Consider the following 16,254-nt stretch of genomic DNA (forward strand, 5'->3'; position numbering starts at 1 on the left):
AAATTTTGCCGGTCACACATCTTGCCAACAACAGCCATCAACCTTGGCTCGACCCGCGCAGGTCCTAGGTAGTATTTCGCGTGGCAGTTCACTCAGAGCAATTAAAACATTTACAGGGTTCATGCTGGCTACATGCTATGGCCAGCACTAGCTAGTCGCGCCTTGTTTCGTCCCTTCCACAACGTCAGAACTTCTGCTGCTCTCCATGCCATTGCCTCCGCTGCTCTCCCTATCGAAAAAGCCATCGATACCGTCGCCGAGTCATCTACAACTCTTTCTGCCCCATTGATCCGTCCCTCCAAAGCCTCATTTGCGGCAGCACAGGCAATTCGAATGTGCATTGCAAATGGTGGATTTTCCGATGGGTTTTTTGTTTTGAACTCAATCCGCTTTGCTTCCTATCGTCAAAAGGTCTCGAATATACCATTCAAGGCACCTGGAATTGCAGAGTCGCAGAGCGAATTCGAAGCAGCTGCCTTGAGCTTTGGACCTGATGTTCCGACGCGTTTATCTGCCCACACCCTTCTCCACTGTCTTGTGCGCCACAATATTGCACAGCCGGCCTTCGAACTCTCCAAACTTATGATGCAGGAGGGAGTCAATCTTCGCAGCGCGACTTTGGAGGCCATCATGAAATCCCTCGTTCCCCCGCCCACCAATCGCACTCTGCTCGACAGAATTATTCCTCGCCAAATGCGCACTATTCCTCTGCAAACTCCATCCGATGCTTTGCTCCTCCATCCTTCCCGTATGTCAGACCCTAGGACGCGTTTTGCATTGGAGTTATTATTCCTTGCAAGGCGACATCGTCAAAGACGAACAGATCACATGTTCAAGCTCATTATGGCCGCTTCTCTGCTTAAGGGCGAGCTGATCATATTCTCGCTGCTTTTTGGCTGGACCTGTCGCGAATGGCAAACGGGCTATTCACTTTCTAGCAACATTGCAGCTCTTCCTGAGGACGACGAACTTCAGTCGTCTCCTCAGGTTGCTTCAGCTAAATTGCGCCTAGAACATCTGCGGAAAGAGGCCATTTTTCCAGATCGAACTTCGTTAGAAAATGCCTTGCAAATAATCAAGGCGATTCTCGCGAGAGACGGTGACGCAACTTACCCGACTCAAGATCGACTTGTCGCTCTTCAGTCATTAGCAAATATTGCTGGTCTCCTAGAGCGGCACCAAATTCCGTTTCCTAAACTATCCGTCCTTATCAGCACCTTATACAAATGTCCTCGCGTCGACGATGAAGTTTGGATAGTCGGGTTGGGGGGATGCCCTGAACGGATAAAGGCCTACGACTATTTTCATCAAGTTCTTTTAAAATTATTACAAACCCTTCCGACCCAACAAATTCTTCTCCAACAACCTATGGTACCTCGAGACGCTATTGTCAAAAGTCGTCGTTATCCCCTGTTGCCACCCTTGGATGTAAGCAGTTGTAACAGTCTTCTGCACTACGCACTTCGTCAACGACTCTCGATCGAATACGCACAGAAAATCCTTTCACATATGGCCTCAAGACCGGACTGTCGCAATTCCCCAGACATAGTGACGGCGAATATATTACTGCGCTCCGGGTCCCTTTTGCGAAGGAACGACATCGTTTCAGGCACCGTCCAGTCAATGGGCCCGCACTTCAGCTACACTCCCGATGTACCTGTCATGCGGTCTGATGGCTCATTCAAGCCAAAAGTTAGCATCTCGACAACTCCAGCCATCTCTAGCCTTGGGCAGGAACAGTTTGGATTTGTGCAGGATGCTCTGGATACCGGAGCCCGGCTTGGGGCTATAGAGTACGGGAATCTGACCATACCCGCGCTTCCATCTGCTGGAGATATACGCACCCTCACATCGTATATCTCCCACCTCACTGCAATCGGCAAACCGGGCGAAGTCACCACTATTCTCTTCACTGTGCTCCCTGAGCTGCAAAGCATCCTCTTTCCGACAAATTCTGAGCGCAAAGAAGATCAGAGTCTCGGTCATGCGGCGTTGTTAGCCTCTCTTCGTCGAGCGATAACCCTTGGTCCTATCTTCTTTGGCGCCGTCCTCGACTCGCTCTCCAAATCTGGTCAATTCGCGCTCGCTGACCGTGTCTGGCAACTGGCCAAGAAGGCTGAATGGTGCAGTTGGACACGGGCTCATGTCCCACAATGCGAGCCTTGGATTTTTGGACCCCATGTTTATACGATCATGATGCGCTGCTATGGCACTCTGGCGCGAAGACGAGAACTGTGGCAGATGAAATTGCATCCCGCCAAACGCATCTCCAAACGAACCTCCAAGCACTCTGTGTGGGCGTCTTTTCTCTACGAGTGCCAACAACTACCTCATCCAATGCCGCCACATCAAGTCTTTTTTCTTCTTCGGCGGGTCATGGCGCATGCGACCTTCGACGTTTTCCAGCGATTTATGAGTATTGCAACTCTGTACCGACGTCTCCCTACCAAATTGCGTTGGCTCAAAGAATCGGAACTGCCGCGCCCGGATGCCCGTTTCTTTAATGCTGCCTTAGATGTCTTCAGACCTCGTGCGAATGGTCCTGGAGCTGGCCCGTGGATCCATGCCCTCAAAGAGGCGCAACAAGCTTTGGCCGAAACTCATCGCATCCCGTCAAACGAGGATTGGAATGTACCTCTTGAAGCTGTGGTAAAAGCGATGGTTAAAGCGGGTTTCCCGTTGCCTGTCAGCCTGCAATCGATCTCTGTTGGCCGGTTGGATGCGGTCATGCAGAAGAAGAAAGGCCACAAGCCAGCTTCTAATTTGGACGTGCCATTCGTATATGCAGACACGAAGCCCGATGGCGGTGTTGTTCGACCGCTTCATCTACCAACACCAAAGCACAAGGCTTTGCCAACTTCCCCTGCATATAACCATTACCGTCGGCTTCGGATGCGACGATGGATTCAGCGACAACAGCGACGCCAGCCTGCTAAATGGCAACGAAGGCTTGCGGGCGATTTATTCCAGAATACCAGTTAATAGAGCATTCAATAATGTAACATTAGACAAGATATACATTTGGTCTAGGGACGGCCGCCTTTAGGGTACTTTTTTTCAGCGCGTTTGGCCGCCATCGGATTCATGGTCGGTGGTTTCTGGTAGCCCCATTTGGAGAGATCTTGGAAATTTCGCGGTCTAATAGGGACGTGGCGGTTGGTAGGGGGCGCAACGACTGGTTCGGCAGTGGTTGAGTCAGTTTCTGGTGGAGGGTCCAGGTCCAATGAAGTTGGCGTTGGTTGGGACACAAGTTTAGAGCCACGCAGAGATATAATCGCCAAATTCTTCCGCCATTCGACCGGTCTCCACTGTGTTGATACTTCCGCCAACCGCTCAATAACATCTGCGACCTTTTGCTGCTGGATTTTGACTGGGGGAGCCACCGTCTTTGGTTTGGTAGAGAACACAACGTCCATGCGTGCTCCGGTCTCGAGGTGTTGTCGCAACCGATTGAGTTTATGCTCCATGTCGCTCTCCTCTGATGTCCAAGTCAACTGGAGCTCTTTCGCCTGGTCCTTCTTGTTTGCTACCCGCTGCTTCTCCTTCACCCGCTTCACCCTCAACATGTCCTGTTTGATATTCACGACCACGACAATGGGCGAGGGCTTCTCGGCAACGAGCTCTATGCGCTCCTGGGTCAGGTCGATTTCTTTGAGGAGCGCCTGCATGGTCGTTGGCGCCAAATTGCCCTCCTTGTCCTTTCTCAATACCGCGTTGTACTTGATTTCGTGGTTTCGTAAACGTCCGAGAGGCTTGGCGGACTTGTGGCGGACGTGTAGAAGTATGTAGGATGGACGAAGAACCGCATTTGCAGCGAAACGGAAGGACGAAAAAGTGTTCATCGCCGATGAGCGCGTTTGTGACCGTGACGTCGGCATGTGACGCGGAACTCAAAGCCACCTCGACTATCGCGTCGACCTCGACTTTCTCGATCCAGCCCCGCTGGAATGGAACAGCAACCGCACTTCTTCCGTAATCCCGCTTATGTTCGCTCAGCTCTTTTCGTTTTACACAACGACTCATTGGTTCGGTTCAGGACCATGCTGTCGCTGGAATTGGTGCAGGCACCGTCGCTGTACTATGTATGAACCCTTTAGACCTGCTCAAAGTCAAGTATCAAGTTGCTACTACAAACCCCACGGGTGGAATTGGCCAGCAAATCTGGCATTCATTACGCGACATTAAGCACCAAGAAGGATGGAGAGGCCTGTACCGTGGCGTCGGCGCCAATATTGCCGGGAATGCATCTAGTTGGGGGCTATACTTCCTCTTGTATGTCCTCCTAATCTCTCATTTTCACTTTTTACAACTTTACCAGCTACAACATCCTAAAAAAGAGGGCAGCGGAGGATAACCCATCGGCACCTCTTTCGTCAGGAAGCATATTGTTATGTTCTGCCCAAGCAAGTCCGTCCTCGGTCCTACAATATGCTTTTTCTGCTCTGACGCGGCCATATTAGGTGCGGTGACTGCAATCATGACGAATCCAATCTGGGTGGTCAAAGTCCGAATGTTCACCACCCCGCGCGGACGCGCCAAACGCTTATCGCAACGTTCTACGTGCGTTCCATGCTCTATTTCCAACACTGTTATGACGCGTTTCGAAGATGGGCTATCGTCGATAATTCAAACAGAAGGGGTGTCTGGTTTATTTCGGGGGACGACGCTAGCTCTCGTTGGAGTGAGCAATGGGGCGATTCAGTTCATGGTCTATGAGCGCATGAAGCGGTGGGGCTTTGATATAAAGAAGAAGCAATTCGCCGTCGCGGGCAAAGCGTGGACGCCAGAGGTGGACAAACTGGTATGTGTCTCTCTCACCATCCCCGCATTTTTGTCAACCACCCCCGAGTCAAACACGGCCTACTCCCTCATGTCAGGCGGAAGCAAGATCGCCGCCCTCGCGTTGACGTATCCATACCAGGTTGTCCGATCTCGTCTCCAGGTGCGCTACAAGTTATCATGTCAAAAATGTTCTGACAAGACAATGCAGAATAATGCTACAACACATATATACCCGGACATTCCTGCGACGATTCGCCGCACATGGGCTGGAGAGGGCCTTCGAGGCTTTTATCGCGGTCTAGGTACTAACCTCGTCCGTGTCCTACCAGGAACTTGTGTCACCTTTGTCGTCTACGAGAACATCACCTGGTTGTTGAAGACAACCGCAGCAAGACGAGATCGGAGGAGAGAGCAAGAAAACGACTTGTTGGACTGATAAACAAAAAACTAGAATTAATTAGCTTCGTATATTGCAGTATAATTCCCCGTCACTAGATATTTCGCGACTAGAAGGATGCCAATGCTTGTCCTCGCCGAGAAATGAAAACCCTCGATCTGCTAAAAGTGCCGCCTCGAACCCCGGTCAAGTTGACCGGCCCGCCGTCTTCCGTGTCGGGGCGATGCCAGCCAGACGTCGGACAAATCTTTCGAAAACAGAACCGAGAAGACAAAGAAAAGGAACAAAACCCCAGGATTCCTGCACATTGTCTGGGATTCCTGTCAATCACAACCAGGATCCCAAGATTCTAGAGATTTTTCCAGAGTTACGGCGGCAGCGACAACGACGTGATGGTGAGATTTCATGAACGACGGCATTTCGAAGTTGTGTGTTCACCCCCATCCCGATCTATAGTTTTCCCCAGGCTGTTCAACTTGTTCTGTTTTGCTTCCGGAACCCGAAGTTTGATGCGCTGTTTTATCGTGGGTCCCGCACCTTGTGATTCCGTGCCCACCAAACATGGTTAGTCTCTTTTTTCCACATTGTGCCCGCTGTTGTATCCCATTGAACATGTCATCCAGCTCGAGGGCCGTGAGGCCGCTGGGAGTCCTCGAAGCGCTGCCACCCGCCAACTGAGTTGAATGCGAGTCGACATCGCCCGAAAATTCCAGCGCGAAATTCCTCCCGAAAATAACAACGCCAGGGCTGCTATTTCTCCCGAAAGCAAGTACAGCAAAAGCCTTCGCCATCTTCGAAGGCCATAAGCACAGTTGCTACTCCACCGTCCCGCTCCCGTGTTGCGATACGGAATCATTTCGCAGACTTGTCGCGTTCTTCAGCCCGCCCAGCCACTTCGCAAATGCTTGGTTTTTCGATACTTGTCCTAGGCGTGATTGACCCCCTCGGTGGATCGACTGAGGAAGTGCTTCTTCCGTGCGCCACCGACGTAGTTAATCGACGGGCTTTCGTCGTCGGTAATTGCGAATTTCCCGCGGCGGTATTTCCACATTTACAGAGGACTGAATTCAGAACTTGATCAACGAATCGCGCGCAGGCCCTCAGGTTATCTTTTTTTCTCGTAGACACGTTCAACGGACCAACCAAAGCTAGGGTCTGCTTTACGAAAGCAGTTCCCCTCATCGTCGAAGCACGACGTGGTTATCGTCCGCCAGTTTAAGCAAATGGTCGGCATGTGGGAGTAACATGATCATCGGCCGCCATATGTTTGGCAGATAACTAGTACTTGTCGGCTTGTCGGCACACCCCACCTAACGGTGATGAGATGCGCAGTGAAATTCTCGACCAAGTCCGTCGGCGGTGTAACAAGGTCTTACTTTCGCGCTGAATTGATAATCGGGGCAGATGACGAGGAGGAGTTGGAAGCACGAGTACAACAAGACCAGAAACGGGTATCGGTTCTGGCGAAGGAGAAGACAGATAGCGGGGATGTCCTCCTCATGGCGGTGATATTTCTGTTTTTAACACACGATTTGCCTTTGACTTGGGTACGGGAGCTGCAGTCGTAAGTTGGGTCCGTTGAATAGAGAGGAAGCTCACCATGCGAGTTCTCCGTAATATAAAACCTGCGGAGAATCATAATTGCTTCCTCACGCATGTAGCCGCCAAATGCTGGATAAGATGGATGGACTGGGTGCGGGACGCTGTAAAAGCAAACAGCATCAGTAATCAGCTGGAGGGAAAGGAATCAACAAATAAACCTGGCATTGACGCTCAGCACGCCGTCGCAGCCGCCAAATCGGTCGTTTGCACAGCCATAGAAGACTTGCTGGATGCCCATCTGGCGCAAAGCGGAAGCACACATAATACATGGCTCGACAGTGACATAGAGCGTTGTCGTCGAAAGTGGGTGCATGTCTTTCGTTGGAGTAAGCTCCGGGTTGGCAAGGATCTCGTCGATAGCTTCGAGCTCAGCGTGACGGGTAGCCTGGTTCCACAGGTCAGCAAAGGGGATGGAGAATGGCTAACAACCAACATTTCGCAGCTCGTTTGTCCGGTTTCGCGCACGTGCAATAACTCGACCTTCACGGACGAAAATACACCCAACAGGTACTTCGCCAGCACCAAAAGCCTCTTCGGCCATTACGAGGGCCTGGGCCATGAACGTATTGTGTTGAACATCCATGATCGAAGTCAGAGTTCAACCAGCAACGCGGTCATTCCTTGAGTTTATTTACGTACGCGACTCACTTGAACCCCAACCACCACCTAGAATGCTTTTTCCCCTTGTTCAGGCTTCTCTTGGTCTTTGTGAGTGCATGCTGACCAAACTCAGACCAGATGCACACGTGCTTGGCCCATTTCATCGACTTGCTTATATATTGCTCGTCCCTGTCGTCATCAATTTCGGTCCTCCTTCCGTTTTTCCACCATGTCTCGCGACACTTCTCACCAGAGCGACATTTCCAAGATGAAGAGTGAGAAAGACGGGACCTTCAATCGTCTCGCATCAGTATTCCGCGATTTCATCGAGCCAGGAGGCAAATTTGCACCAGAGAAAGGTACCTTCGGCTTCACCGGGCAATTCCAACTGACTTTGTCGCAGGTCGATACCACCTCTATGTATCATACGCATGCCGTAGGTTCATTTGGGACATACTGCTCTGATTTATCTAATCCGATCTTCAGCCTGGGCGACCCGGACTTTGATTGTGCGTAAGCTCAAGGGTTTGGAGGATTTCATTCGTGGGTTATCATTGGCTCTCTTTAAAACTCGATTAAGTGTATGCAGCTGTTACTGTTGTCAGTCCTCGCATGGGCAACGATGGCTGGCCTTTTGCAACTGCCGACGCGTACCCTGGCGCTGATGCTGACCCACTCTTCAAATCCGCCCATGTCCGAGACCTTTATCTCCGCGCCGACCCCAACTACGAGCGTCGCTTCACCGTGCCACTCATCTGGGACACCGTCCACAACACGATCGTGAATAACGAGTCGTCCGAGATAATTCGCATGTTCAACACCGCGTTCAACGAGCTGTTGCCGGAAGACAAAGCCAAAATTGACTTGTACCCAGAGGCGAATAAGGCTGAAATCGACGCGGTGAACGAGTGGGTCTACCCAGAGATAAACAGTGCGTTTTGCCTACCCTGAGGGGAAATGTCATCATTTTCGATTCAGATGGCGTATATCGTGCTGGCTTCGCCACTACTCAAGAGGCGTATGAGACAGCCGTGAAAATTGTCTTCGGAGCTCTCGATAAAGCGGAGAAGTTGCTTACTGGGAAAGATTACCTCGTCGGCGGGCAGCTCAGCGAGGCTGACGTGCGTCTATGGGTCACAATTGTACGTTTTCCTCGGCGTTGTTGTGCCATCTCATGCGTTTGTTAGATCCGCTTCGACCCTGTCTACGTTGGCCATTTCAAGTGCAACTTCACCACTATTCGGGACGGCTACCCAGAGATTAACAGGTAGTTTTATCGTCCCCCTTTAAATTCTTTGCTAAAACAAGAACAGATGGATGAAAGCTTTGTACTGGAAGAACTCTGCGTTCAAGGATTCGACGGACTTTGACCACATCAAGACCCACTATTATTGGTCGCATCCCCAGGTGAGTCTCAGAAATGTTTCTTGACATATAGCTTATTGCGTTAGATCAATGGCACTCGCATCGTGCCTTATGGCCCCATTCCGAACATCCAGCCACTGTAGATATCGTGTATTCAAATGAAATAAGTGAACAATGTTAACACAAGCAACCACCCAACATCTTTCTTGACCGCTGCATTTGGTGTTGTGGTGGGTAGAGTCGGACTCTGCGCTGACGGTAGCCCAACACTGGATGGGATATTCGAGATGGTCACTTGTGAGCGTGTTGTGCTGGCGATTGTGCTTGGGAGGACTGACACCGTCAACTGTGACTTGGAATTGGTTGACGATCCGATCGAGGCAGTCGGTATGATGCGACTTGAGTTTTGGCCCGGAAGCGTCAGATCGGGCAGAGGAAAACCGAGGCGGGAGCAAGCGACGACGAGGTCTGGAAAGCAAAGTTACTTTCCATCTCTACTAAGTATCGAGTGACGCACTATCAACCAGGCTTTGCGCCTGTGCAAAATCGGAACTGGTCGCATTATCTGCCTTGCCAACGCAAAGCAAACAGCTGAAGTACCCGCTTTCGAAGAGTGGAGAGCAGCATGTTGTCGGGGGACAGGTCTGGAATCAACGCATCTTTCAGTTCCTCAACGCATTCACGCTCGAAGTACCTACGCCGGTCTCGAGAATCAGGTTGATTGGGTTACAAACAGTGGCGCATTGGGGCGGAACGTCTGGAACGCCACCATTTTGCCGCTCGGAGAGTGCGAGTGCGAGCTCGTTGTTCTGATTCGCGGATAATTTGAGCCTGTCAATCGCCGAGCCGGTTACTGCCGGTAATATGAAGGCAGCCAGTTTCAGGACGCCGATTACGCGTGGGCCCGAAAGACGAAGAGGAGCCATGGAGCTCGTCGCAGTGTGTAGCTTGGAGCAGCCGTGTGGTATTAGGAAGGGCCTTAGGCGGCTATCTGCTGTCTTCCAGGTCCACAATCATGATAGAAGTGAGTGAGCTGTGTGGGAGAGCGAGGTGTCATCGGGGCGTCTATATGCAGATTCGGCATAAGTGTTGAGTAAGAGAGAGCGTGGGAATCCCACACCTTAGTCAGCTGATGGGATCAGCGCTGATGCGCCCCTTATAACACGGAAAGTTCGATGGCCTGCGCGGAGCCGTGGCTGTACGAACTCTTGTCGGCGGGCTGGAACGCGGTTTCTTTTCAGTATTTTTGGGTACCAACTCTAGGAAGGATGGTGCTGGTCGGTTTGTTCTTCCTCCCGCGACACGCTGAGTCGCTGACCAAATTTAAACAGCTACGCCCAAGCCAAGGCCACCTGTGCTGCCGCGCAGGCCGCCCACCCAAGACGGGGCTGATGCAGACGCGTTCAACAGCGTCTTTGGGATCCAGACGGCAGGTCGTTGTTTTCTCTAGTATTGGTTTCTCACAGTTGGTCTGAATCCAGAACTTCCGACCGCAGTATTCCGGCTGTGGATGACCAGGGGAGGGCCATCGCTGGGTCTGCGAATTAGATTGAGGACTGAGGCGGCTATAGTATTTATGTGTCAAAGAAACTGATAAGTATGGGCTACCAAGTACTTACTCAGGCTGTAAGGTCTTTAATCCGGATTCCGTGTGTTGCAATTGCTCTTCCGCTATATTAAGTCTATATGATGACTACTCGTACAATTGTCCGTGTATATATTCAATGCATAACTTATCCAAGTCCTCAGCCCGCAATCTTGACAACAACACTCCCTCCCCTTCGCACACCTACATGCCCGTCAAACACTTCCACTGCCCGCTCAAAAGGGAGCGGCAGCGGGTCCTCAACATGGGGGCGGATTGAATCTGCTTCCATAGCCAGCTGAACGAGCGCAGCCAGCCCATCGCGGATGTCTCCGCCCTCCCAGTCAACATCCTGCGCCGCGTTGGCCCAGGCGTATCCCACCACACACTCCCTCTTGTTTTTCTTTTTCGGACTCTTGCCTTCTCCGCGCATCGACCGCAATCCAGCACGGAAGTTGTCCTTGGCAGTCGGGATCGGCCGGCCCGGCACATCTCCCACCGTCGTCGCGAACATTTTCCTCCTCCCATCACCCCTCTTCAGCAGCCGCTCCCCGGCCTCCCATATCGACTGCCCGCCAAGCGTGTCCACAACCGCATCAAACTCGTCACCGTCCTCGATCAGCCGGTCCACAGCCCGCACCGTCGCAGCCCGGCCCCAGCTTGAGTCACACGGCTCATCCCCAATGGCCCCGCCGTCGTCAAACACGACCTCCTCAACACCCCACCCGCGCGCACGTGTCTGGATCGCGGTCATGTGCTCCCGGTCGCGCTCCTCGTCATCGACGTCAAACTCCGCAAGCGTCCCCGGCGCATGAATGCACACCCGCCACCCTCGGGCGACCAGCAGCCGTGCCGCGAGAGCCCCAGTGCCAGCATGGCCGTTGATAACCAATGCGCGGAGTTTGTGTCGGCTCCTAGAATTCGGGCTGTGCTCTTGTACCTCCAGTTCTCCATCAGGACGGACTGTTTCCGCGCGAGCTAAGTAGGCAGCGCCTTCCAGACCGATTAGGGTCCTTATTGCGCGGTATGCAGCGAGTCCTAACGGGAGCAGTGCTAGTTCTTCAAGTGTCGGGCCAGGAGGTGGTTGTGCAGATGGTGCAGGCGCACTTCTTGTTTTGCGATGTTGTCGCGAAGAAGGCCTTGACGGCGGTGGAGATTCTCCCAGCGCAAACGCAACTGATGAGGGACGGGACGGATAAAGCGAGTCTTGGCCGTCGTGAGAAGAGCGTGAAGAGGACGGCGGTGTGATGCTGCCAGGTTGTGGTACCCGATGAAGTCGATGCCGGTCGACAACGATATATTCCGCAAGCGCTCCGCTCTGTATCTTGTTAATTACGTAAGCTGGAAATAAAGCTTACTACCTTGCGAACATCGAGCGAACCAATCACCCATTCCCCCCTTCTCGCAATTTCATCCCTGACCTCCCAGCCACATTCCATCACCCGCCCAACGAAACTGCGACCGGGGATGAAGCCGACCTGGGCAACGGCCTGCAAACCCTCTTTTGCATCCTTCTCGAAAACCGAGCCCGTTTCGGACAACGTCCGCCGGGATAAATTGATTGACCTCCCGACAAATCGGCCAATGCTCTGGGTCCTCGGGCGGGGTAGTAGCGCTACAGACCTGGGCGCTGTTGATGTGTTTCCCAGAAGCCGGATGTCCACGGCATCGAGGCCCACCGCCCATACTTGGACGAGTATGCCAGACTGTGACACGCCCGGTGGAGTCCGGTAATGCGTGAATCCCAGCCTTGGCGGTTGCTCGAGACTCTTGGCTTTCGCTGATGCAAGGCCAGCGACAACCTCAATAGAAGCCATAGTCCCTTGAGCCAGTCGGGATCGTGAAAGGTCGGCGGTATCGCGTCGAAACGACGCTTTGATGCGTTGAGAGATGGAAGTTGACCGCGTTAATGGCTGTGAGGGGAGCGGGGCTGGAGGAACAACGAGAGAGGTGTACGCTGGGGTGCCATAAGACGGGAGCTCTGGCGGGCCAGACGGTAAAGATGGGGGAGTGTAGTAGACAGACGAGGACGAAGTTGTTGAGCGTGTTCGACGATGGGAAGGCGTGGAAGAGCGCGAATGGGTCAGCGGAGGCGTGCTGCTATCCAGCAAAACGCTGCTTGACGGAGTTGAGAACACTTTTGGGGGCTGCTCAAGCTCGTCTTCTTCCATTAACGCAGTCATGCTCATCATGATGCTGGGGGTCGGCGTCCTCGACTTTCGCGTGGGCACAAGCGGTATTGGCACAATGCGTTTCGGCTTGTTGACGAGGAATTGGAGCTCTTTTGTCCAGTCCTCATCGGTGTACAGCGCGCGAGTGGGGGTGGTTGTTATCGTCATTGACATATCGTCGGCGCCGTTGTCGTCAAAGACAACAGAGGAGCGTGGCGTGTAAAAGACCTCGGTGTCGTCCTCTTGGTTCTGCTTCAAAGTGGGCTTGGTGGGTTGATATGAACCGGTCCAATGACGTACCTCTTCGCATGTGGGTGGAGGCAAAATATGTCTTGGGGCATCATCGATGACTGCCGCGAGAGCTAACAGCCCCGGTTTCGCCGAATAGTAGTTCCGAGGTGAAGGAGGGCTATATTTCTGTGAAGGCTGGTTGAGGACCCGCTGCAAGAGCGTTGGTGGCATCCAAGCCTCATTGTCACTACGTCACAGTTTGGTATCTACTCAAGTCCGAGATAACCGGCTCGTGGAGCGAGCCACATTCGACGTAAGCAGAACTTTCGATGCCCTCGATGCTATAAGCACAAGTATGTAATCGTATTTCTCCCTCCAAGACACCGCTTGTGTGCACTATTGCGCCGAACATTGTAGACGGGGAGCAGGTCACCCACAGTCAGGTATCAGGTTCGGTAGCTCTCGGATGAGGCAGTATTACCGTATTACAAACAAACAAACAAACCAAGACCACCGTCAGGATTGTACCTACGCTATGGTTGTCATCTCTCTAGTGTCCTTTGATATTAATGCTCCAAAATAGGGAACCATTAACTAGAGCAATCCCTTGCAAGGTCAAAAGAGATGAGTATAACACATCTCTGGTAATTGCCTTTGAGATACTACCGTAGGCGATTTCTTAGTTTCAAATACCCATACTCCAGATATGGACGGACGAATCACAGCTCGTCGTGTTCAGAGTCAGAGGCCGTTGTTGTGCTTGAAGGGTCTGAAATAATTGAAGACAGAGTTTCGGAAATGGTTGCAGCTTGGGGTTCACTGAGGCTGCTCGTCGGCTCAGAAAGCGCCGATGACTGCGTTATTGACGTCGAGCTGACCAATGCCGCTATACTTGATGATGCGACAATCGTCTCCGCGACCCCCTTCTCAGCCCTCAGCAATGCCTCGTCCCCGCGGAAGTCTGGTAAAAAGCGCGTCCACCAAAACGCTAGCCGCATACTCCGGTCAAAGATCCGCTGCTTCAGGATGAACAGCACGACAAGCAGGAAAAAAGACAGTGCAGCAAATATCAGGATTCGATCGAGCCAGTCAGCCTTCTCGAGGGCAGTTATGAGTTGCTTGGAGGTATCCATGACGGATGTGAGAGTGTCATGCGTCGAAGATGTAGATTTGAGTGTTGCAGTTGAACTTGCTGCACAAAAGAATTAGCTTGCAGTGAAGCTGGTGAATCCGACCCACAAAGCATTTGAGATGAGAGAACTGAGCGCTCCAGCTCTGCCTGCAACAAGTCCATAGTCCTCTGCATTGCGCCAGTGACTTTGTCCTGCGCCGCCATAACTGCATCTCCATTCTTCTCGTTCTCATCGACGACGCGTTTTTCACCAAGCAATTCGTTCCGCCGGGCCTTTTCGTCTAAGCTATCCATAGCACGCTTCGCTGCCAGCAGTGCGTCACGAGCCTCACGCCGCAGTCTATCATCCTCTGTTGAAAAATCCGCAACAACACAGGTTGCTTAACGCACCGAAGCAGAGTATCATTCAACTCAGCCACCACACCCTCCAGCTCCTCCTGGTCCCGCTTTCGCGTCAGATCACCAACGAGGCCGTCGAGTTCCTCCACTATGCCCTTCACGGTATTGAAATCCCCACGTAGCTCTTCGTCCAGCGCGTCAAGGGTGGACCGAGGCCCACTGCATGCCCGCAATCTGGGTAGTTGATGGGAAGAGATGTCATGTATTCTCCGTTGAGCAGAGGCGATTAAAGAAGAGGCAGAATCTGGGAGAGTGGAGGGTAATGGCGGCATGAGGAAGGGGTGAGGGTGATTTTGATGTGACGTGTTCCAACTTCTTCAACTTTCGAGATTCAGTCAACGATAAGTTCTCCACAGGTCCAGATTAAATGTCTTTCATCTTTCATGTGTGTCTATTATATCTTCTCGCCTCAATTCATCTAAATCGTAGCGTTGTGCGCAGGATGTTGACTGGGAGGGCCATTTTGACACAGAAATAAATACTACAGCCGCCTCAATCTAATTCGCAGATCCAGCAATGACCCTCCCCTGGTCATCCACAGCCTGAACACTGCGGAAGTTCTGGACCAGCAGTGAGAAACTAATACTAGAGAAAACAACGACTTGCCGTCTGGATCCCAAAGACGCTGTTGAACGCGTCTGCATCAGCCCCGGTCTTGGGCGGGGCTGCATTTGCGGCGGCCTGGGCGGCAGCACAGGTGGCCTTGGCCTTGGCGTCTGCCCCACAGCTATTTGTCAGCGTGTCGCAGATGAACTGCGTGATGATCCCGATGGCCTGCGCGGAGCCGTGGTTGTACGAGCTCTTATCTACAGGCTGGAACGATGTTTCCTTCCGCCCGTCGAGGCCCGCGGCAAATTCGATCTGCGGCACACTGCACTTGCCTGCCAAATCGATTAGCCAAGCGAATTTTATCATAATTTAGGAAAATGTACCAAAACTGCCGATTGCGCTGGCGGGTGGGGCCGGAGGGGGGCCCTGGGCCTGCGCTGGAGCGGCGGCAGCGGGCGGGGCCGGAGGTGGAGGCGGAGCGGCAACCGCAACGCCGGCCACAGCAGCTTTGATTTCGTCAGGTGTTGCATCTGTCCCCATCATATAAGCACGAAATTCAAGGCATCAGCAGCATTATTATTATTGACCGTTTACAATGAGCTTCTGGGTGAAAATGCATCCCACCGCGTCGTTCGCATCGTCGCAGGTGTTGCCTTTACCGGTAGAGTCGCCGGCTTTCCCCGGCGCGAACGTGCCGGACTTGAGCGCATCAAGCGGGTTGCCGCCCACCGCGGCAATCTGCTTGGCAAGCGCAAGCGCGATGGCCTTGTTGGTGGCGGCCGCATTCGGCGAGGCGGGGTCCTGGTGCTGGCTGATGGCGGCGATCTCGGGGTTAACAGCTTTGAGACTCTTGCACGCGTTGGACGGCGCGCCGACAGAGCCCGAGTTGCGCTCCAAAGCACGGAAGATGAGCGCATCAACCTGGCCCTGGACGTCGCCCGCCGCTTTGGCATTGGTGAACGCCTGGTCGGCCGTCGCTTGCTGCAGGCAGTCGGGGTCCGTCAGCTTGCCCAGCCCTTTTGCAGCAGCGGCGTTCCCCAGCAGCCCAAAGACGGGGTCCACAATGCCGTTGGGGTTGTTTTTCGCGAGGCTTGCGGTGACAGACGTCAGGATCTGCTGGTGGGAGTGCTCCTGGGGCACTTCGCGTCGGATTGGAAGCGCGAGCGCAGAAGAGACGAGGAAGCCGAAAAGGACAGTCTTGAAGGGCATAATGAAAGAGAAAAAAAAACCTAGGCAAACGGCGATGAACATGAAGCATCAACTGGTCATTATGAGCGAACAAACCACAAGAGCCGGTCTTGGAAGCGAAGAGGAATGGTTAGTTGACAGTATTATGCGTCCCATTTATACTTTTCGCAGTCTTTGGCGCCAACACTACACCACCATGTGCCCCCATCTCTGAGAAAGACTAAGAGAAGTAGATTGCGTCTTCCGGATGCTG

At 52.8% G+C, this 16,254-nt stretch overlaps 9 protein-coding genes across 9 annotated transcripts; 3 read left to right on the top strand and 6 right to left on the bottom strand.

Annotated features, from left to right (window-relative positions):
* Window positions 1-21: 21 nt before the first annotated feature.
* Window positions 22-2,982, top strand: MIND_00694400 (uncharacterized protein; the record flags this gene model as incomplete). Its single annotated transcript, XM_037363650.1, has 1 exon — window positions 22-2,982. The coding sequence occupies exon 1, from the start codon at window positions 133-135 to the stop codon at window positions 2,980-2,982; it is 2,850 nt and encodes a 949-aa protein (XP_037219294.1). The 5' UTR covers window positions 22-132.
* Window positions 2,983-3,026: 44 nt separating this feature from the next.
* On the bottom strand, window positions 3,027-3,878 carry MIND_00694500 (uncharacterized protein; the record flags this gene model as incomplete). The annotated part of the gene is made up of 1 exon (XM_037363651.1): window positions 3,027-3,878. The coding sequence occupies one exon, from the start codon at window positions 3,876-3,878 to the stop codon at window positions 3,027-3,029; it is 852 nt and encodes a 283-aa protein (XP_037219295.1).
* Window positions 3,879-3,947: 69 nt separating this feature from the next.
* On the top strand, window positions 3,948-5,218 carry MIND_00694600 (uncharacterized protein; the record flags this gene model as incomplete). The annotated part of the gene is made up of 5 exons (XM_037363652.1): window positions 3,948-3,986; window positions 4,037-4,272; window positions 4,319-4,407; window positions 4,461-4,942; window positions 4,991-5,218. 5 exons carry the CDS (start codon window positions 3,948-3,950, stop codon window positions 5,216-5,218), a joined length of 1,074 nt encoding a protein of 357 aa, XP_037219296.1.
* A 1,458-nt stretch (window positions 5,219-6,676) lies between these two features.
* On the bottom strand, window positions 6,677-7,364 carry MIND_00694700 (Cytidine deaminase-like protein; the record flags this gene model as incomplete). The annotated part of the gene is made up of 4 exons (XM_037363653.1): window positions 6,677-6,735; window positions 6,779-6,882; window positions 6,940-7,166; window positions 7,215-7,364. The coding sequence occupies 4 exons, from the start codon at window positions 7,362-7,364 to the stop codon at window positions 6,677-6,679; spliced, it is 540 nt and encodes a 179-aa protein (XP_037219297.1).
* Window positions 7,363-8,889, top strand: MIND_00694800 (Glutathione S-transferase; the record flags this gene model as incomplete). Its single annotated transcript, XM_037363654.1, has 9 exons — window positions 7,363-7,467; window positions 7,515-7,740; window positions 7,785-7,817; window positions 7,868-7,924; window positions 7,971-8,312; window positions 8,360-8,523; window positions 8,569-8,648; window positions 8,695-8,788; window positions 8,833-8,889. The coding sequence occupies 9 exons, from the start codon at window positions 7,363-7,365 to the stop codon at window positions 8,887-8,889; spliced, it is 1,158 nt and encodes a 385-aa protein (XP_037219298.1).
* An 11-nt stretch (window positions 8,890-8,900) lies between these two features.
* Window positions 8,901-9,672, bottom strand: MIND_00694900 (uncharacterized protein; the record flags this gene model as incomplete). The annotated part of the gene is made up of 3 exons (XM_037363655.1): window positions 8,901-9,214; window positions 9,264-9,390; window positions 9,445-9,672. The coding sequence occupies 3 exons, from the start codon at window positions 9,670-9,672 to the stop codon at window positions 8,901-8,903; spliced, it is 669 nt and encodes a 222-aa protein (XP_037219299.1).
* An 819-nt stretch (window positions 9,673-10,491) lies between these two features.
* MIND_00695000 (uncharacterized protein) lies at window positions 10,492-12,964 on the bottom strand (the record flags this gene model as incomplete). Its single annotated transcript, XM_037363656.1, has 3 exons — window positions 10,492-11,649; window positions 11,693-12,754; window positions 12,803-12,964. 3 exons carry the CDS (start codon window positions 12,962-12,964, stop codon window positions 10,492-10,494), a joined length of 2,382 nt encoding a protein of 793 aa, XP_037219300.1.
* Window positions 12,965-13,452: 488 nt separating this feature from the next.
* On the bottom strand, window positions 13,453-14,545 carry MIND_00695100 (uncharacterized protein; the record flags this gene model as incomplete). The annotated part of the gene is made up of 3 exons (XM_037363657.1): window positions 14,256-14,545; window positions 13,973-14,205; window positions 13,453-13,925 (listed from the first exon to the last, which is right to left on the bottom strand). Exons 1-3 carry the CDS (start codon window positions 14,534-14,536, stop codon window positions 13,453-13,455), a joined length of 987 nt encoding a protein of 328 aa, XP_037219301.1. The 5' UTR covers window positions 14,537-14,545.
* A 304-nt stretch (window positions 14,546-14,849) lies between these two features.
* MIND_00695200 (uncharacterized protein) lies at window positions 14,850-16,064 on the bottom strand (the record flags this gene model as incomplete). Its single annotated transcript, XM_037363658.1, has 3 exons — window positions 14,850-15,145; window positions 15,197-15,343; window positions 15,401-16,064. 3 exons carry the CDS (start codon window positions 16,062-16,064, stop codon window positions 14,850-14,852), a joined length of 1,107 nt encoding a protein of 368 aa, XP_037219302.1.
* Window positions 16,065-16,254: the final 190 nt, after the last annotated feature.

This window comes from Mycena indigotica (genome assembly GCF_014461135.1).
Source record: "Mycena indigotica strain 171206Taipei chromosome Unknown Mind.scaff0006, whole genome shotgun sequence".
Classification (NCBI taxonomy): Eukaryota; Fungi; Basidiomycota; class Agaricomycetes; order Agaricales; family Mycenaceae; genus Mycena; species Mycena indigotica.